Source organism: Anoplopoma fimbria, chromosome 15 (assembly GCF_027596085.1).
Source record: "Anoplopoma fimbria isolate UVic2021 breed Golden Eagle Sablefish chromosome 15, Afim_UVic_2022, whole genome shotgun sequence".
NCBI lineage: Eukaryota > Metazoa > Chordata > Actinopteri > Perciformes > Anoplopomatidae > Anoplopoma > Anoplopoma fimbria.
In genome coordinates, this window is record NC_072463.1 from 9,041,977 (window position 1) to 9,064,551 (window position 22,575).

General features: G+C 37.2%; 2 protein-coding genes across 2 annotated transcripts; one reads left to right on the forward strand and one right to left on the reverse strand.

Moving 5' to 3' along the window:
- Positions 1-5,307: 5,307 nt before the first annotated feature.
- Positions 5,308-13,737, reverse strand: acvr1l (activin A receptor, type 1 like). The gene is made up of 10 exons (XM_054614666.1): positions 13,580-13,737; positions 12,829-12,912; positions 11,652-11,906; positions 11,319-11,530; positions 10,448-10,547; positions 9,797-9,943; positions 8,725-9,000; positions 7,715-7,912; positions 7,410-7,540; positions 5,308-6,799 (listed from the first exon to the last, which is right to left on the reverse strand). The coding sequence occupies exons 2-10, from the start codon at positions 12,899-12,901 to the stop codon at positions 6,668-6,670; spliced, it is 1,524 nt and encodes a 507-aa protein (XP_054470641.1). The 5' UTR covers positions 12,902-12,912; positions 13,580-13,737; the 3' UTR covers positions 5,308-6,667.
- otomp (otolith matrix protein) lies at positions 13,213-22,119 on the forward strand. The gene is given in 10 exon segments (XM_054614309.1): positions 13,213-13,224; positions 15,238-15,514; positions 15,717-15,853; positions 16,204-16,306; positions 16,528-16,713; positions 17,918-18,092; positions 18,734-18,801; positions 20,336-20,520; positions 20,873-21,044; positions 22,094-22,119. Coding segments are annotated over 10 exon segments (1,341 nt in total).
- The last annotated feature ends 456 nt before the right edge of the window (positions 22,120-22,575 follow it).

Consider the following 22,575-nt stretch of genomic DNA (forward strand, 5'->3'; position numbering starts at 1 on the left):
TTTTCGACATACTATACTATGACTTTTTTAATAATTTTTTTCGACATACTATACTATGACTTTTTTATGATTTTATTCAACGTAATTTCTCTGACTTTTTTATGATTATTATTGACATGCTATACTATTACTTTTTTATTACTTTTTTCGACATACTATACTATGACTTTTTTCGACATACTATACTATGATGTTTTTATGATATTTTTCCAGATACTATTCAATGACTTTTATCGACATGCTATACTATGACTTTTTCATGATTTTTTTCGACATACTATACTATGACTTTTTTCATGATTTAATTACACGTACTTTCTCAGACTTTTTCATGACTTTTTTCCCCATTTTTTATGATTTTATTGACATACTATACTATGACTTTTTTATGACTTTTATAAACATACTATACTGTGACTTTCATCGACATGCTATACTGTGACTTTTTTGACATGCTATACTATTACTTTTTTATGATTTTTTTACAACATATTTTTCCATGATTTTTTCGACTATGACTTATTTATGGTTTCTTTCGACACACTATACTATGACTTTTTTATGACTTTTATAAACATGCTATACTGTGACTTTTTTCGACATGCTATACTATGACTTTTTAATGATTTTTTTCGACATACTATACTATGACTTTTTATGACTTTTTTTGACATACTATACTATGACTTTTTTCGACATACTATACTATGACTTTTTTCGACATACTATACTGTGACTTTTATATGATTTCTTTCGACACACGATACTATGACTTTTTCATGAATTTTTTCGACATGTTATACTATGACTTTTTTATGATTTCTTTCGACACACGATACTATGACTTTTTACGAATTTTTTCGACATACTATACTATGACTTTTTATGACTTTTTTTGACATACTATACTATGACTTTTTTCGACATACTATACTATGACTTTTTTCGACATACTATACTGTGACTTTTATATGATTTCTTTCGACACACGATACTATGACTTTTTCATGAATTTTTTCGACATGCTATACTATGACTTTTTATGACTTTTTTCGACATACTATACTATGACTTTTTTATGACTTTTATATACATACTATACTGTGACTTTCATCGACATGCTATACTGTGACTTTTTTGACATGCTAGACTATTACTTTTTTATGATTTTTTTACAACATATTTTTCCATGATTTTTTCGACATGCTATACTATGACTTATTTATGGTTTCTTTCGACACACTATACTATGACTTTTTTATGACTTTTATAAACATGCTATACTGTGACTTTTTTCGACATGCTATACTATGACTTTTTAATGATTTTTTTCGACATACTATACTATGACTTTTATATGATTTCTTTCGACACACGATACTATGACTTTTTATGACTTTTTTCGACATGTTATACTATGACTTTTTTATGACTTTTATAGACATACTATACTGTGACTTTCATCGACATGCTATACTGTGACTTTTTTGACATGCTATACTATTACTTTTTTATGATTTTTTTACAACATATTTTTCCATGATTTTTTCGACATGCTATACTATGACTTATTTATGGTTTCTTTCGACACACTATACTATGACTTTTTTATGACTTTTATAAACATGCTATACTGTGACTTTTTTCGACATGCTATACTATGACTTTTTAATGATTTTTTTCGACATACTATACTATGACTTTTTATGACTTTTTTTGACATACTATACTATGACTTTTTTCGACATACTATACTGTGACTTTTATATGATTTCTTTCGACACACGATACTATGACTTTTTCATGAATTTTTTCGACATGTTATACTATGACTTTTTTATGATTTCTTTCGACACACGATACTATGACTTTTTACGAATTTTTTCGACATACTATACTATGACTTTTTTATGATTTCTTTTGACACATTATACTATGACTTTTTCATGACTTTTTTTGACATGCTATACTATGACTTTTTTATGACTTTTATAAACATGCTATACTGTGACTTTTTTCGACATGCTATACTATGACTTTTTAATGATTTTTTTCGACATACTATACTATGACTTTTTTTGACATACTATACTATGACTTTTTTCGACATACTATACTATGACTTTTTAATGATTTTTTTCGACATACTATACTATGACTTTTTCTGACTTTTTTTGACATACTATACTATGACTTTTTTCGACATACTATACTATGACTTTTTTCGACATACTATACTGTGACTTTTATATGATTTCTTTCGACACACGATACTATGACTTTTTCATGAATTTTTTCGACATGTTATACTATGACTTTTTTATGATTTCTTTCGACACATGATACTATGACTTTTTACGAATTTTTTCGACATACTATACTATGACTTTTTTATGATTTCTTTTGACACATTATACTATAACTTTTTCATGACTTTTTTTGACATGCTATACTATGACTTTTTCCGAATTTTTTCGTCATACTATACTATGACTTTTTTATGACTTTTATAGACATACTATACTGTGACTTATCGACATGCTATACTGTGACTTTTTTGACATGCTATACTATTACTTTTTTATGATTTATTTACAACATATTTTTACATTACTTTTTTCGACATGCTATACTATGACTTTTTTATGATTTTTTTTGACATACTGTACTATGACTTTTTTATGACTTTTATAAACATGCTATACTATGACTTTTTCCGAATTTTTTCGTCATACTATACTATGACTTTTTTATGACTTTTATAGACATACTATACTGTGACTTATCGACATGCTATACTGTGACTTTTTTCGACATGCTATACTATGACTTTTTAATGATTTTTTTCGACATACTATACTATGACTTTTTATGACTTTTTTTGACATACTATACTATGACTTTTTTCGACATACTATACTATGACTTTTTTCGACATGTTATACTATGACTTTTTTATGATTTCTTTCGACACACGATACTATGACTTTTTACGAATTTTTTCGACATACTATACTATGACTTTTTTATGATTTCTTTTGACACATTATACTATGACTTTTTCATGACTTTTTTTGACATGCTATACTATGACTTTTTATGACTTTTTTCGACATACTATACTATGACTTTTTTATGACTTTTATAGACATACTATACTGTGACTTTCATCGACATGCTATACTGTGACTTTTTTGACATGCTATACTATTACTTTTTTATGATTTTTTTACAACATATTTTTCCATGATTTTTTCGACATGCTATACTATGACTTATTTATGGTTTCTTTCGACATACTATACTATGACTTTTTATGACTTTTTTTGACATACTATACTATGACTTTTTTCGACATACTATACTATGACTTTTTTATGATTTTTTTACAACATATTTTTCCATGACTTTTTTCGACATGCTATACTATGACTTTTTATGACTTTTTTTGACATACTATACTGTGACTTATCGACATGCTATACTGTGACTTTTTTGACATGCTATACTATTACTTTTTTATGATTTATTTAGAACATATTTTTACATTACTTTTTTCGACATGCTATACTATGACCTTTTTATAATTTTTTTCGACATACTATACTATGACTTTTTTCGACACACTATACTATGACTTTTTTATGACTTTTTTCGACATACTATACTATGACTTTTTATGACTTTTTTCGACATACTATACAATGACTTTTTTCGACATGCTATATTGTGACTTTTTTGACATGCTATACTATTACTTTTTTATGATTTATTTAGAACATATTTTTACATTACTTTTTTCGACATGCTATACTATGACTTTTTTATGATTTCTTTTGACACACTATACTATGACTTTTTTATAACTTTTTTCGACATGCTATACTATGACTTTTTCCGAATTTTTTCAACATACTATACTATGACTTTTTTATGACTTTTATAGACATACTATACTGTGACTTATCGACATGCTATACTGTGACTTTTTTGACATGCTATACTATTACTTTTTTATGATTTATTTAGAACATATTTTTACATTACTTTTTTCGACATGCTATACTATGACCTTTTTATAATTTTTTTCGACATACTATACTATGACTTTTTTCGACACACTATACTATGACTTTTTTATGACTTTTTTCAACATACTATACTATGACTTTTTATGACATACTATACTTTGACTTTTTATGACTTTTTTCGACATACTATACAATGACTTTTTTCGACATACTATACGATGACTTTTTTATGACTTTTATAGACATACTATACTGTGACTTTTATCGACATGCTATACTGTGACTTTTTTGACATGCTATACTATTACTTTTTTATGATTTTTTTACAACATATTTTTCCATGATTTTTTCGACATGCTATGACTTATTTATGATTTCTTTCGACACACTATACTATGACTTTTTTATGACTTTTTTCGACATACGATACTATGACTTTTTATGACTTTTTTCGACATATTATACTATGACTTTTTATGACTTTTTTCGACATGCTATACTATGACTTTTTTTATGAATTTTTTCGACATACTATACTATGACTTTTTTATGACTTTTATAAACATGCTATATTGTGACTTTTTTGACATGATATACTATTACTTTTTTATGATTTATTTACAACATATTTTTCCATGACTTTTTTCGACATACTCTATGACTTTTTTATGACTTTTTTCGACATACTATATACTATGACTTTTTTATGATTTTTTTACAACATATTTTTCCATGACTTTTTTCGACATGCTATACTATGACTTTTTTATGATTTCTTTCGACACACAATACTATGCCTTTTTTATGACTTTTTTTCTACATACCATTTTCTTACTTTTATCGACATACTATACTATGAATTTTCAATATTTATTTTCCACATACCATTCTATGAATTTGATTGACATATTGTACTATGACTTTTTAAAGATTTTTTTCCACATACTATTCTATGACTTTTATCGACATACTATACTATGACTTTTCTTATGATTTATTTCCATATATTATTCTATGACTTTTCGACATGCTATACTATGACTTTTTTATGATTATTTTCAACATACTATGACTTTTTTTTACATTTTCCAAATACTATACCATACTTTGACATTTTCCATGTCATCTATACTTTAACATTTTAATGATATTATACTTACACTTTTTCATGTCATAACATATTGACTAAATGTATACAGTCTAACTCAATAGTTTTCCGCAGGACTGTTGAATCAAGTATAATGCGAAAAATTGACAGTCAGGCTAATTACTGGGCAAGAGTGCAGTAACTGTTTTATTACATATAAAAAAGACAACGCAAATTTTTTTCCAAAACAAACCCAGCATTTGAGAACAAATTCATTTGTAACCATCCAGCTGGCAACTTTGTCTGTTTAAAATCAATCTTAAACACTTTCCAAATGAAGATGAAGTGTTTTTCTTGTTATTCAGGCAAATTATACAGTGTTATATGAGACGAGGAGTCAATGCAAGCCCATCTCGCTACAGAAAACAACTTCACCTCCAATATCCAACAAGTCTTCCTTGATTCCTTTCTGCTTGCACAGAAGAGCCACAGTGACTTTACAAAGAGTGCCAGGCAGAGACTATCATATTCATATTGTAAGATACAGACTAATTCCTATTGGCAGGTACTTAGTGTGTCTACTCCACCAAGATTCACCAAGATCATCGTGTATCTTTAGTGTTTTATTCATTTTTCCCAATCCTACAAACAAGCTCACTGGGAACAATTTCCTACCCTTTTCTTCGATTTCTCAAGAAAACATTCTTCACGAGCTCCAATAATGACAATATGGGTGCAGAAAGTTCAGTCGAGTAAATGCCTAATCCTTTCACACACCATTAGTGTTACATTATCCACAGCAGTATGGTAGCAGTGGAGATTTAATAAATATCATACAATTTTAAAAAAAAGTTTAAAACATATTTGATTCTATTGGCTGTATTCCTTTTGTAAGTGAACATATTTGTGTAGTTTGCCATGTGAGACTTTGTAGCCATAGTTTTCATGTTCTCATAAAGCTAAATGAGTGAAACACTTCTGATTGTCTCTGAGCAGAATCCCACATCCACATGCCAAAAACAATGACTGAGGATCAGAAATTGAATTATAAGAGACACTCAGTATGTTTGGTGTGTTTGGTGTGTGTGTGTGTGTGTGTGTGTGTGTGTGTGTGTGTGTGTGTGTGTGTGTGTGTGTGTGTGTGTGTGTGTGTGTGTGTGTGTGTGTGTGCAGTCTTGCATGGGCGTTAAAGCATTGGGATGGAGTACTACAATATGCCATCCATGTTCGTCACGCTTGGTAACAGTCTATAGTTCAGGTTAGTTTGCACAATGGCAACTGACTTGTGTCCTGTAACAAAGGCTGGCTTATTCAGACAGGACAAGTCCAAACGTCCGTGGGCTTCAAGTAAGAGAGAGATGTCAGTGGAAGGCAACCACAGAGAAAGTGAGAGAGAAAGTGAAGGATGAGGCTGGATGACACTTGAACAGGTCCTTCCTCTGGTCGTCTGTCCTTCCATCTTATTGTCCGTTCACATTTCACAAACACTGGACTCTTCTCTGAGCGGATCCCTGACATCAGGCAGATTCCCCCGAGGCTCCTATCCCTCTCATGACTCCTTGCCTTTCTCCAGAGAGCTGTGAATCTTGTCTAGGGTTTTCTTTATACGCAGTGCTGTAAGTCTTGCAGAGGGGTTCTGGTACCAACACTCCTTCATCAGTTTCACCAGAGCAGAGAGAGTCTAAGAGAGAAGGGAGAAACAGTGGATGAAGAAATAAAATGCAGTGATGCACCCAAAGTGAGCGGAAACTCTGCGATTAATGTGACTGCAAGAGCTATTGGATTCTTAACATTTTGGAAAACACAATGATGTGGGGATGATATCTCGTGGACCAGTAGTTCTGCACTATTTTCGGCTTTGGTTTATAAATTTGCCAATAAAAATGTCATAAAAATAGTGTGACATAATAACTCACTACAAAAAAAATCCTAGTGTAGTATGTAATAAAAATGTCAGAAATAGTAATGTAAGAGTATAGAATGTCATAAGCCATATTTTAATAGGTCAGAAATAAAATGTCATAAAAAAGTAATAGTAGAGTATGTCAAAAGAAATTTCATAAAAAAGAATCATAGTATAGTCTGTCAAGAAAAAAATGACATAATACAGTATGCCATAAAAATGTCATAAAGCAGTCATATGTCATAAAAAAGTCATGGTGTAGTATGTAATTAAAAGGTCTCATATAATGGTATCTCAAAAAGTAATTACAAAAATTGTCATTGTATAGTGAGTCATAAAAAAGTAGCATGCCTTAAATACACCGATACAGTACAAGTAATAGACTTACAGGGTCAGAGAACCAACGATTAGGAATGAAAGGCCTCTGCTGCTCCACACACACCACCTTCCTCATGTCCTCGAAGCTCGGGTCATTTGGCACCTGATCGTAGAACGGAGGCTTGTACTCCTCAACAATACCTGGAAGGTCAAATTGAGATGTTAGCGATCAGAGCAAGTAACTGGATCAATAAGATAAATGAGGGGCAAAATCGGTCTGCCTCCCTCCTAACAGCAGGGCCTGAAGCAGATCTGAATATACAATAGTATATTGTGCAACAGCCCTTTAAAAAGCACCAACTGCATGCCACTCACCATTGCTGTATGTGCGTCTTGCTATCTCCCACAGCACCAACCCAAAGGCCCAGATGTCCACTCTCTTATAGGCATCAAAGCAGTCTGTCTGAATGGTCTCGTCCAGCACTTCAGGTGCCATGTAGCGCTTGGTACCAACCTTCGGATTGTTGCCAACATCCAGCAGGTTGTCTGCCTGGGAGTGGGTCACAGCCAGCCCTGTAACAACCAGTTACAGCAAGTATTTTAGTTAAACTATATCTGTTTTAATACAGAAATCCTGGCACGAAGTATAAGATGGACTGACACAAACATAGGCCTCAATCACACTGAGACGCTCCTCTCACACACAACCAATCAAATCATAGGAGAAGCAGCTTTACTACTTTAAGAAACGATAACAAAGACACGCAGATCCAGTGTCTGATAGGATAGGTGCTGGATCAAAGAAATATCTAATAAAATAACTACTTAAGGCCTAACTACTCTCCCACTTCCTTCCTGTTTTGATGCCAGTTAATGTGGTAGGAAGGAATAGTGGGAGGCAAATGCAGACAAAAAGTTGCCGTGGTAACGTCTCTGTGCGATCGCTATACTTTACAAAAGAACAATAAAAGAAGGGAATGCTGCAACCCAACGAAGACAATGCTGGTTTCCAAACAATAAAAAATGCTCAGAAGAAAGAGATGCAGTCATCAGATTTTTTTGTTTAACATAATGCATTTTGATGAGCATCGTGAAACTTCGTCAAAACAATTTAACTTCATTAAATAAAAAAATCTTTCTATGATCTAATCCTTACTTTATAAGTTATTTTATTTTGATGTTATCTGTGTAAATGTCTGTTAACTAACAATCAGTAGAGAAAATATATATATATATTGATATACTAAAACATGTAGCAGAGAATAACAGGTGGCTTAGTTTGTCTGAAGCATGAAGTACTGGACTAACATGAAGGGTCTGGAAATCCAAAGACTAACATATTAATAGTAGTACAGATGAAGTAATATGATGGACCACAGACTGACCCAGGTCTGCGATGCAGCAGCGCAGCTCCTTAGTGACCAGGATGTTTTTGCTCTTCAGGTCCCGGTGTGCGATGGCCGGTTTCCCCTCTGTGCCAAAGATCTCTGTGTGTAAGTGCACAAGGCCGCCAGCTATCGACACCGCCATCGCCAAGCCCTCTGACGTCTCCACGGCAACTCGTTGCAAGTAGTCATAAAGCGAACCATTCTCATGGTAATGAGTGATTAGCCACAGCTGGGTGCTGGAGTTGCGGGAAGTCATGTCGGACGCCATGAAGCCTGGGAGAAGAGAGATAAGAAATGTGACGAAAGATCATCAAAATGTGTATAATCTATTCATCTATTTCACCTAACTCTGGATCCACATTTTACTTAGACAAGACGGACAACTCAGTAATTATTGTTATTTTGATCTAGCGAATATGAGCTAGAGAAAAAAATTGTAATCGGGAAACAATTATTTTTATACATTCTAAAGATTAATTCTCAGAAAGAGATAGAAGGTGAGCAAGTACTCTCAAAGAAGGCAGGTCTTCAATCTTTTTAATACAGAGATGGATTCTGCTGTGTTAGCAGAGACAAATTTATGTTTTAATTGAATAAACACGGTTTTGCTATCTGGACTTCTAATTACTTGTAGCAGTCATAGTGTCAACACATTGGGTAATGCATCCTTATTGCACAGGTGTTGCATTTGTTTGTATTGCGTTCAACTCCAACGCAAGAGCATTCAAACAGGAAGGTGTTAAGACATAAGAATGTACAAGGAAGTTGGGATGAATAAACACCACTGCCGTATACATTTAGCTTGAAAAAGAAAGAGCTTCTTCTATTAAAAATCATGTTTTTTACTACAACAAGGCAATTAAAACTGCTTCACATAAAACATAAAAGAAATGAAGTCAAAGATATATCACAAAACTGTTCTTTGAAACGAAGCTAACATTTGAATCTCTGATAGGAATGAATAAAGTTGAAACAATGGGAAAAATCTAGTTTTATACAAAGAGACATTTGATTTTTCTCAAACAACCTTTTTCTCCTTTACACCACCATTTGTGTGTAACACACTCACCCAGTATGTTTTCATGCCTCAGCAGCACAGTGTTGTAGATCTCTGTTTCTCTGAACCAGGACTTCTCATCTCTTGAGGAGAAGATTTTTACAGCTACGTTCTCCCCCTGCCACTGTCCCCGCCACACCTCTCCATACCTCCCTTTGCCTGGAAGAGAGAGATGAGAAAAGGAAAAGTTAAGAGAAATGTATGCATTTTTGAAATGTAATGTCTCCATATCAACAGCACAAAGTTGTACGAAACCACATTTTCCCAATTCCAAACATGTACAATCTGTACTGTGTGGTACAAACAGGATCTCTAAGCATGTGACCTACATACTTTCATTTGAATGCTTAAATTAAAAATTGATCGATTGACTGATAATGAGTTTAAACATTGTCAACAATACAAAGAATGGAAAGACAAATAAACACATGACTTGTGTTTTGACAGGTGCTTTAAACAAATAAAAGAAGATGTGATCTCTTTTTTTTGAGTTTTTTAAAATGCTGGTATTACAATTTGCTTTTTGTGCAAGTAAAATAATCTGTACCATAGACTACTGGTGTATATATATAATATATATATTTTTTTACTGGTTGTGAAATTAATTTACCGAGGCACCAATTGATAAAATCTGGTCTGTGGACGGTGGTCTGCTATACGTACCTACACACTCCATCAGGCTGATCTGCCTGGCCACGGTTCTCTGTACAAGGAAGGGAAGACCTGAACCACTGCCCGATGTACACGAGTGGGCCAACAGTTCCTTAAGACACACACATATATTATATTAGCTGGTTATGCCATAATTGTTAGCAGCATAAGTATAAATCCCATGTAGCTGCAAAGCTATTGAAATTCTGCATCAACAAAGATCTAACTTGTTTGGAAATATTATCTATTTATGAAAAGAATGTGCTTTGGATTCAGTGAGTAGGCGCTATGTTCTCTTTGTCTATGTCAACATATTTTTCTGGACAACAGACATTTGGGGCCTAATGAAGGCAAAGACAGCAGGAATAAAATTGTGAAAATGGTTATGACCAAAACACTATAATGTCAGTGTTAAATCTGGTTGCCTTTAAGCTTCACCAATTAAATGGATTCATACACCTTGTGAAAACCAATTAAAATAAAATAATGACAGATTTTATTCACCAAAAAAATAGAAAGCAGCAGTTGTTCTATCACATTTGAATGAATTAAATGTCTCCACTGAGGACCAGTGCAACATCAAACCATATAAGACCTTTCAGAAGTGAATTTGAATCACAGTAAGCAAAATTTAAATCAGCACTATTTACGGCCATACATTTTCATCAATCAAATAATCTGACATTCTTCACCACGACTTGTAGATGCCCTGAAAAACCTTTAAAAATATATATAATTTCTGGGAGAGCAATATAGCAAGTGAATAAATATGTACACACAGTTAAAGCTTGGAGTGAGAAGAAACAAGTGGGATAGAATCTCTGTACACTTGGTTGTGAACCTCTTTCCATTTTTTCAACAAGAACCTCTCTCTCATTCTTACCGCTAAAGTGCTGTCTCCCACATTGGAGGTGATGAGGCCGTCTATGGCTCCCTGTTCAGTGTCAAACTCCTGCAGCCTCTGCAGACGGCCGTGATGGAGCCTCCTGCAGGCCAAAACTGACACTACAGACAGCAGAGCCAGAACCACCACCGGACCAAGAACGAAAAGAGCTAAGGTCTCCACACGATACCGAACTGGCTCGCCTTCTGGGGCTGTGGACAAAAGGGAAAAATTAGACAGTGACTTATTATTTAATAGACAGCTACAGTAAATTATTATTGTATTTTACAATTCATCACGCTTAAAAGAAGCATCTCATGATCTAATATCCACCTGTTGGAAGCAGAGACATCAGCGAACTCCTGGTGGTGTTGCCGTTGCACATTTCCTGGGAGCAGCAGAAAATGGCCTGGTGGAAAGACGGAGCAGTGGAGCAATGCAAACGGATTTTGTCAAGCCCCTCCAGGCAGCCATGCTCGAACACCACTCCACTGCTGCTGACTTTGACAGAGGAAAAGCACCGAGTACCGTGGCACTTGGTGGCCTGGAGGGATTGAGGGGTTTCACACAGACACTCCAACTTCCCATCTGTGGAAGAGATGATACGAGTTCAGCATACACTCTTTTTGTATCGTACGGCATAGAAACACATACACGCCGTTGACTTATTTAAGGCAGAAGCCAATAGAAGGACTTCTGTCTCACCAACTTGTTTACTCCCACTCAAACTAGCAAGCTTTCTATCTGGCAAACATTACTGTCAACTAACAGACAGATGAGCAGCACTCTGGTCACCCTCAAGTAGTTGTCACCAGGAGGGTGGGACTTATACTGCGTCCAAAATTAGGTCTGTAGTAGCTAAAGACGAGCATGATTTGTTAGGAATAAACTGAAGGGCATTCTGCACTCATGAGGTGGAATCTGAAATGTTGATTAATGTGCACTGTCCCTGGTAAATAAAAAAAAAAAAAAAAAAAATTGTTCATGAGCCAAGATGTACCAAGTAAAGTGTAGGATTCATAATTAAAATGCTCTTTTCCTTCAGCACTTTTGTGTATTGGAGAGTCATCACTGTTGGAACGATTGATCACAAAGCTCCAGTAAGCCGGAGCGTCTTGTTTTTTTTTAACCTGTAAGCATAGATAACTCTGCTCGTACTCTGTAAACAGTTTAAATTTGTGAAAGCTATATTATTTCTAGGAAAACTGTTGTTTTTATGACCTTGCATGTCCAGAGCACGGCAATTGTGACACTTGTATACGTAGTTTCACCTACATGGTGAAAAGCAACAAATTCTCAAAGCACCTTAAACTCAAATTTAGCTCTATGACCTTCTAACATTGAAATAGGTCATGTCTGCCCTTTTTAAACAGTTCCCACCAAAAATGAACAGTTGCCAGCCATGTGAGTTGCTCATGAGCATCTGATTGCACAATATGATTAGACAATAGATTAAATCACAGCCTGAAAACAGATTAACATAAAGATTAGGGACATTTGAGGTCAATACCTGAGCCCTCAGCTGATGTCTTCAGGGCCTGCAGAATGAGCAGTAGAAGGAGGTGGATACTGCAGAGAGCCATGTTTCAGTGCGCTGACGGAGGAAGGAGAGAGAAGCCAGAGACAGTTCAGATGAGCACACTCATGCAAAGAGGATAATTACATTTATCCCCTCTATGTTTTCTGATAATCTCTGCCAAGGGTTCAGACAGAAAGGAAGCAACTACTTACAGTGGCTGAATGCCAATAGTCCTCTGTGGGTCTTTGTCAAAGCTTTATTTATAACATGTGACTGATATTGGCACAAACTGCAGACATTAAATGTTTTTACTCTGATATAACATAATCCCCAGCTTGGTTCTTAAATTGTTAATTGACCTGCTCATTATGACTGATGTCTTTGGAGGTAACATAACACTACATAGCTGCTCCTTTGAGAGCCATCAATACATATCTCATTGGCTACAACTAGCATCATAACACCTCACGGTTCAATGTCACAGCCTGGGGTTTGACGTGAAGTACACCAACAACCCTTTGTGAGCCTCACAGACAGAGGGCCTGGTTGTTTCGCTGTAGCTAACAGGCCATTAACGAGCGGGTTTATTGTCCGTCCACAGCCGCCTCGGAGGCGCCAGTCAGACAGACGTCTCCCCGCTGCTGCTGAGCTAGGCTAAGCTAACAGCTAGCTGCAGAGGAGCACAAGGCGCAGCCGGGCGAGAAGCATCACAACAAAGAGATAGAAAAACATGTAAGCCTACCTGGCACACACGAAATACAGCCTCTAACTCATTATGTGATGTTTGTCTAACCCTGTATTGGGTCTAAATGGTCACATTGGCGTTATTTGCGACGTAAGAAGCCGAAAACAAGACCGCAGCCCAGCCCACTCACTGGCTGTCTTCCCTTCCAGCTACGCATGACGTCACCAAAACATTATCCTCGCGGTGCATTGTGGGTCAGGGTAGTCCTCCTACAGGTTGTAGACCAAAATAACCATAACATCAGTGCTATAGTCATCCATTGATAATAACCATAATATGACAATTTATTGGGAAGGAAACATTGTTGATCATTTTTAATATTTTTTAATAATAATTTATAATCTACATTTTTGTTTTTTGTCCACTTGTGTGATTACTTAAATGTGAAATTAATTTTTGTTTGGTGTCTTTTATTTGACAATAAGTGGAAGTGCTTAACATTACAGTCACTGACATTCTCTGGTTCAGCTAACCAGAAAGTTTGCATGGTGAAGTTTTGGCTAAATTTAGATCATTGCTTGATTCTATATATGAGTCATCAATCTGAGTGTCTTGTAATATGAATCCACTGCCTGTTTATTCTGAGTGAAAGACTCACGTTCACTATTTGCATAGATAAATGCTTCTGTACGTTTGAAGAATAAAAAAACTAACTCAAACCATATGTCATTATTACCATAGTAATAGGGCAGGGAATAAGTAATATATACAAAATCATTTTTTGGCAACATTTCTATCTGGGGGAAAAAAGCAGTGATGCTGTTCCACACAGAGTTTCTTTAGTAGATCCTCATCTACTAAACAACAATGACAATGAGACGAGACGTGCAAACTGGGTGGCTTACCCTCAGAGATACAGTTTCAGTATGGAAAACCCTCTTTTCTCCATTCTGAAACTGCAAACCATACGTTTGATACCACTGATATTGATTGCAAATACTTCTTGATTTAAAATGTCCCACTGTTCTTCCTTGTTCCTTCACCCATGCAATTCTCAGCAATCAGATACCCCACCCTCCCTCCAAGAAAGAACTCTCCCTGGCTAAAAAACGCTTCATGAAAACTAAGATGACCCTTCATCTCCAGAGCAATCATGCAGATCTGCAACACTGCAACTAAGAATTAGAAGATGAGTTCATTTTACTTGACTGCTCAACAAACTCTACCTGTTTTGATTTATCAAATTCTTAGTTGGCTCAGTGGCTGTTCAGAAAATGTTTCAGTGAGCTTGTGTACAAAGAGAGAGAAAAGGGAGAATTGTATGAAGTAGTAGATATGTCTTCCCTCATGGCTCCGAACAATAGCCAGTGCTGTTTGTTCTTGCTTACCTGGGGCTTTAGTATCCAGTGAACCGGAGCGAGACCCAGCCGGTATCTATTCTCCAGGAGCACGGCTCCAGCACAGAGACACATTGTCCAAAGCTTTTTTTAATTAAAGACCCTGGGTCAACACTCTGTGCCAGGTGACCTTAACTGCTCCCAGCCTACGTGTGTCTACTGCTATCCTCTCCACTGGGGATAAGTCTCAGCGGATAATTGGAAGTGGAAATGCAATACTGCTATCATGAGATGGAGGAAGGATTATCTTCTGGGACTTCGCCTTAAGAGGAGGAGATAGAGGAATAATGCATGTTTTCTTCTTCTGTCCATATCTAGCCTACCTGCCTATTTATCCCACCTTTTACCCTCTCTCCCCCTCTTTCCCATTTTCTCTCTCATGACCAGGTTACAAGAGAGGGAGGGGGAAGCGGAGTGTCTTTTTTTCTTCAATGAAATCCACCCGGTCCTCATCTCTGTTGAATTAGAGAGGTTGTCCCAGGCAGGATTCCTACCAGAGCCGACATGGAGCATCTAGAGAGCAGACTGCCTGCAGCTTTCCTCCTCCTTCTGCCTATTCTGTCTGTCAGCTGTGTCTCCAATACAAAAACTACAGGTAAATCCAAAAGAACATTAAAAAAATAATAAATCTTTAGTTGAAATAGACTTGTCATTAACTCTTACTTAGGTGTGGTTAAATTTATATTTTACATGTTTTAAAAGGTGAGGTTTGGGGTGTTGTTGTGAAACATTTGCAACTCTAACCCTACATTTAATTTTACACTTCATGTGCAACTCTTTCCCATTGTTTTGTGCAGTCTCCTGGTGCGTGTTGTCTGACGCTGAGGAGCAGAAGTGTCTTGATTTGGCCGGGAACGCCACAGCTCAGAATATTAGAGGAACTTTACAATGCGTCCGTGGCCTGAACACCAGAGACTGTATGAACAAAATCAAGGTACCTGAAGAAAAAAAGGATGGGAACGGGGATTGTCCAGTTTGCATATTACTACTTAACCTTCATTAATTACTCAAATTTCCCCAAAATTTTAGTTTTTGGTGGTTAAGGTGTTATAGACTGATATATTTTATCAGATCCTCAGCAGTTCCTCTGGACAATTTTGTTGTACACCCTTTCAATATGTGCACATCTTAATTTAACTGTTTTTTTCCATACATATTTGGTAATTCAGCTGCATGGTACAAACAAAACAAGCTTGCGTCGTGAATCATCAATGTTTGTTGCCATTTATGACAATTTGACATAAGCAACATTTTAAATTGACAAAATAAGCGTGTTTTCATCAGAATGGGACAGCAGATGCAGCCTCCATGTTTGCAGATGACATCTATGCTGCTGGCTTCTGCCACGGCCTGGAGCTTGCTGCAGGAGAGTCCCACAATGGAGTTGGTAAGTCACAAGTTTGAGCATTGCAGCACTGAAGCTTCAGCAGCGTAACTTATGTAAGTCACTTAAGATAAGGTCATGGTACATCTAAACAAGTATCTATGCCTGCTAGGGCCACATAAAGAGACGTAGATACAATTATGTGTGTCTTGTATCTTTATTAATTACTATGTTACTTTTTTTCCTCAATGATTTGACAAATGATTCCCTCATGCTTTCTCCAGATGGTCTTAGCTACTACGTGGTGGCAATGGCACGTCGTTCCTCCTCAGACCTGTCCCTGCTGGAGATGCATGAGCGTAGCTCCTGTCACCCCGGCATGCGCACCACAGTGGGCTGGACTGTTCCCGTTGGCTACCTGGTCAACACGTCGCAGATCAGAATTGGGGAGCAGTGCAACTTCCCCAAAGGTGAGACAGAGCGGTAAGGGCTGGGGGGGGGGGGGGGAGGAATGTGAGAGAGTGTGTGAGAGACAGAGTGTGGGGTTTAACAATGAACACAAAGACATATTGGAAGATGGTAATTTCCTCAAGAGAGGGAGAAGGAAAGATGAGGCCAGCAATATGTAGCCTAGTTTTCTTTTCACCAACAAATCCCATGAAAACAAAAATGAATTGATCCCCCCTAACAAGTATTGTGTTTGTATCATATGAATCTAATATATATTATAATACTCTTTGCCACAGAGCTCCACTGTTCAAAAACTAATAAAAACACATGAATGCCAAACCACAGTGTTGCACTTGGTGACATTTTCCTTTAATATGAAAAACATGGGCTGTAGTTGATTTATAGTCTTGCTACTGTCAATACTCACTAGACCAGAAACCAAAACTCTCTTTATCTGCATCTTAAAATGGTCAGCTAGACATTATTACAGCATTATTAACTCTATTTTTTACTCAACCTTTGAAGAAATGTAACTTTATATTTGCAACCCATCTTAAAGTTTTCCATCCTCAGTAGTAACAAATGCGTTGATGCATTTCATGTGAACTGTCGACAAAAGAAAATATATAGAATTTCATATTGCATTTAAAAAACGTTTCTGCTCCCTTAACATGTTATTTCCATCGTGGTTCTCTAGTTCTTAATATGGCAGTGTCAGTAAACACTTTAAATACTACAACACTACAAAACAAGACAAAATAAAAACACCCCAACAGATAATTACCATAGAGATATTTTGAAGACCTTAACTAATGCAACTGATGATTATTTTCATTATCAGTAAATCTGCCAATTAATTAATTAATTAGCATACAAATGTGAAACATTTTCCAAAGCCGAGTTTATTCAGTAATCACATAAAACAAAGAAAAGCAGCAAATAAACACAAGCTGGAAGCTAAAAACTAAAGAACATTTGTAATTTTTTTGTAATTAATTAAGTGTTTTGGCTCGAAGGGTTGGTTATAGTTTGATCCTTCACTTTGAAAATCCACTTGTCTTCAATAGACCTTATATAATTTAATTTAATTCTAGGGGACTGCTGGATAAATTAGAAGTAGGCCTAGTTCATCTGAGGACAGACTTTTTAATTAAAAAAATGAATTTATCTTCCTTTAACCTTTCCTATTCTTACTCCTAACTCAATCTTTGTCTTTTTCACCAGCCGTTGGCAACTTCTTTGGTTACAGCTGTGTGCCAGGTGTTAAGGACCAACAGCACGACCCGAGAGGCAACAACCCCAAGAACCTGTGCGAGGCCTGCATAGGAGACGAGAACGACAGACACATCTGTGCCAACAACCACAGAGAGAGGCACTATGGAGAAGCAGGAGCACTGAGGTACAACACTGACCTTAATAACAGGGGAAATAATATGCTAATGGCACCCAGAGGTGAAGTAGTTGTTAAGACCTCTGCCTCTGTGTCTCCCCTCGTTTTCATCTAGTCCAGCCTATTGTCTCCATAAATAAATAAAAAAACAGTAATTAAAGTGCCTATTCCGGAAAACATAATAAAGTGATGATAGTAATAAAACAGTAATGAATGATTAATGACCCCGTGAGAGTTTTAGGGTCTGTAGAAGTAAACATAGTGGTAAGAGACAAAATCTCCATTCTTTAAAACAGAATGCAAAACGAACAAACAGCTCAGATGATCGATTACTGTGTGCTGAAATTGCTTTTTAAAGTCAGTTTTACTCAATGCCTGCTTGATATAATCGTAGATTATAACCTGATTTCATTCTCAATTCACATTTATTGTACATTATTGTGTATTGCAGTGCATTAGTGCTCAGTAAACTCGCCTTTAGCGGAGTAGTTAAGTGTGCGCAACAATATGTTGCAGAGGGAGTTTACTTATGGTCTCCAGAGCCATCCTGTTACAAAAGCACATTTCCGAGTGCTATGATTTCCACGTTATTCATCTATTTATACATTGAATGTGTCTTATTATTCATGTGTTTAATGTTTTTCTTTCAGATGTGTGGCAGAGAATCTCGGGGACGTGGCATTCGTCAAACACACAACGATCTTTGACAATTTGGACGGTCAGTGTTAATTTAGAAACTACACCACAGGTTACATAATTATATAATTATATAATTTTACAATTTAAATGATGTATGATGAGGTTACTTGGGGCCAGCAGAGAGAGAGACAGTGCTAGTCCATGTCAAGACACAGGATGGCAGTGTTTCACAATGTTTCACTTAAGAGTGTTTTACAGTGTGTGAAATTAATCCTTAATACAACGAACAGATTGTATGTGTGTGTTTGTGAGTCGGATATAGACAAAGATACAGATAGATGACAATAAGAAATAAAGAGAACACCAGTGAGAAACAGAAATGAAAGGGAGGAAAGGAAGGGCACAGACAGTTGTTCAGGCATTTTTGTCCGGCATTAAAATGGCCCAATTCTTTGTTTGCTGCATCTGCTTCTCTGCTCTGGGCTACATCGAAAATTAATGGTGATCATTATCACAGTCACGCTCCACAGACTCTGCTGGTGCAGCTGAGAAGCAGCAGTTTGACACCGGCTCTACAAACAGTGTAGCTGTCTAACGAAGCATGCTTTTTCATATGGTACAGAAAAGTCCGGAGTCAGAGCAATTAACAGGGGTCAAAAAAACACATGAGGTCTTTGCTGTTGTCGATGGAGGGAGAAAGTAGCTTCAAGGTGGTCTATCTTTTGCCTCTAATTTGTTTGGCTAAATGGGATAAAAAACATAAAGTCAACATTTACATCACAAGCCGCTTCAATAAGCATTAACTAGGTAGTGTAAGCTTATTCTTATGCTAAAGCTCTGCAAGTTGGTTGAAATCTCTGCTGCTTTAAGACTGAGAATCCTGTAAAAAGGCTCTTGAATTTGCAATTGATCACCACTTACAAATTATGCTAAAAAACTAAAAGGCTAAAACTGCATGTCACTGGCAAAAAGTAAACTTCCTCACCAGCTGATGAGGAGTTAAGCAAACAAAACACTATCTGACACACATTGAGCTGGAGTAGCTGGACTGTAAACTTCCCCAATCCGAGGCCTCTAATATTGGAATAAACTCTAATATTAAAGCAACCTGGCTCCAATACAATGGATGCGTCAGTCTTGAACAGATATTTTTGTTGCTGTTACCCAACAAATTAATGTAGTCCAAATCATGCCCCTTGCCTTTTGTGGTAAGGTTGCTTTTGTAGGTACAAGCTGATTAGCTAGGGATGATAACGTTTGCAGTTTACCTTAAGGCAAATAAACACTGTGTGTAATCCATTCCTTACACTATTTGTCTTGTATTTTTTGGTTTTAAGAGGGCTAAAAAAGATGCCACCCTCAAAACTCTTCCCACAGCCTAGCATTACTAAAGCCCCATGGACAATGGTTTGGCATGTGGACAAATCCAAAGCTTGAAAGGCCTGCAAACATGGAGGGATAATAAACTTTGCAGGTTTATAGCAGGTGGTAATTGTTCCATGGTGCATCTTATTACTAATAGAATATTAGAAAGATATTCTAGGGAGAATATTGTGTTATTTCTTCTTGGAAAAGTGTCTCTTTATTTACCTGGTTCTTTACTTGCGGCCCAGGTAAGAACCAGGAGTCCTGGGCCCTGGATCTGGAGCTGGAGGACCTGAAGCTGCTGTGCCCTGATGGAACTGAGGCGGACCTGGACGAGTTTGAACGATGCCACCTGGCAGCTGTCCCCGCTAACGCTGTGGTGGTGCGCATGGAGGACAAGTGTCGTGTCTGGAAGTTCCTGGAACGTTTACAGGTGGGTGTGGACAGAAATTGCATCAGCCGTGTGTGTGCATTAGTCTCCAGATATGTGTGGTTATGTCTGTCTCATATCTCTGTGGAGTCTGTATTATCGATCTGCACGTCTCAGAGTGCAGGTATCTGCTAAACTGTCATCCTTCGTCCATACTGAGTGTGTGTGTGTGTGTGTGTGTGTGTGTGTGTGTGGGAGACGCCAGGATGACTGATGCATCCTGCGCCGATCCCCTAGCTACACACACACACACAAACCCAAAGACACACACACACATGTACACAGAGCACACCAACGCACATCCACGCATGCCCTCCCGCATTAAGTCCTGTCACACACACTCTCTCTCCTGCAGAATGCGTTTGGCAACTCCACCGAGGGCTTCCGCCTGTTCAGCTCAGCAGGCTATGGCGAATCCGATCTGCTCTTTAATGATGCCACCCACCACCTGCAGAGGGTTCTGGGTAGCTACACCTCTTGGTTGGGCCCCACTTACACCACCATGCTGCAGGCCTTTGAGTGCGAGGGTAAGAGCGATGATGTGTTTTTGCTAGTGTGAAAAGGATGTTTATGTGGATCTGTTGATGGAGGTGAGTGGCTAAGTGGCTGGGGGAGTGTTTTCTACTTTGTGTGTATTTGTGTGTGTGTCCACTGCAGCTGTTCTCATTATTGTGCTTTCCCTCCAACAGGCTTCTGCTGATGGAGCAGGAGGAAGACATCCAGCATATCAACTTCCACCCCATCCCTCCGTCTCCGTCCTTCCGCTCTGCCTTCCCTCGCCGCCATCTGTGCCCCTCTGCCGCTCCGTCTCGCCATCTCTCATCGTCTTTGCTTTGCTATCTTGTTGTTTGTTTTCTTCCCTGCATTTATCCACCCTTTCTCTACTATCATGTCCTTGTCCTCCTTTGACACAGTGCTCCACTCTAGTGTGCTGAATGGCAGGGTAGGACATCGCTAAGAGGGGCTAATCAGCTGAGAAATACATCAGAAAATATCCCAGAAATAAGCTTAGGTTTAAAATGACACTGGGAAGAAAAGGTGGGAAATAGAAAACAATAAAATTAAAAATAAGTGCAGGTTAATGAGAAAATTATATTTTGATAAAGACTTTAAATGAAATACCACATAAACATGAAACATATTCCCCAATATTGGAAATAATATATAAAGTAGTCCTCTTACATGTTCCTTCACTGTATGTCTGTCAGGAAACTGTGCTCTTGTTGCATTAGTCTAAGCATCAGTACCACCCATACACCCTACAGCCTCCTCCCACAGGGTCTGTCTCTGGCACTGAACAACTGGGTGCTATTAACTTTGAGCTTAGAGGTCTCAGTTACTGTATATGTGTGTGTGTGTGTGTGTGTGTGTGTGTGTGTGTGTGTGTGCGTGCGTGCGTGCGTGCGTGCGTGCGTGCGTGCGTGCGTGCGTGCGTGCGTGTGTGTATAGACTTTTTTCCCACAGCCATTATTTTCCTAATTGGCAGTCTGGCATATCATTCTGTAAGTGAGAAAAAGTGTGTGTGTGCATGCATGTGTCTGTATGTTTATGTGCCTATGTGTTATTGTGTTGATAGGGTTGCTGCTTTCCCATGGCTTGTAGCGTTTTACTTTGGATCACTGCTCTCTCACGTCTGGTATGGTGGACTGTACTATGCCAGCTCGCAGTGTATTGTTACACTACGAGAAACTGGATTAGGGCTTGGGCTGCCTCCAGTGACCCCTGAGTGATATTTTTTTTGTCTAAAAGCTTTGATAGTTTTCTCATCGGTGACATCTGCATCACCCAGAACCCCCTAACTGTACTTTCCAATACCTACTCTGTCTTTCCTGCTTCAACGCGTGAAGAAATAGGTGGACGTCTGCTGCTTTTTTTCTTTTCTACAATTTATCATTTATACTTTAAGGTTGCTCATAATAGCAAGACCTTGATTAAGATAGAAGTTACTAACAGGAGGATGTCCGAGGCTGGTCTTAGAGGACGAAATTAGTCAGTGCAGTGTGTGATATTAAACAAAGAATTGTTATGAAGAAGAGTATTACTGAAGTAATGAACTAT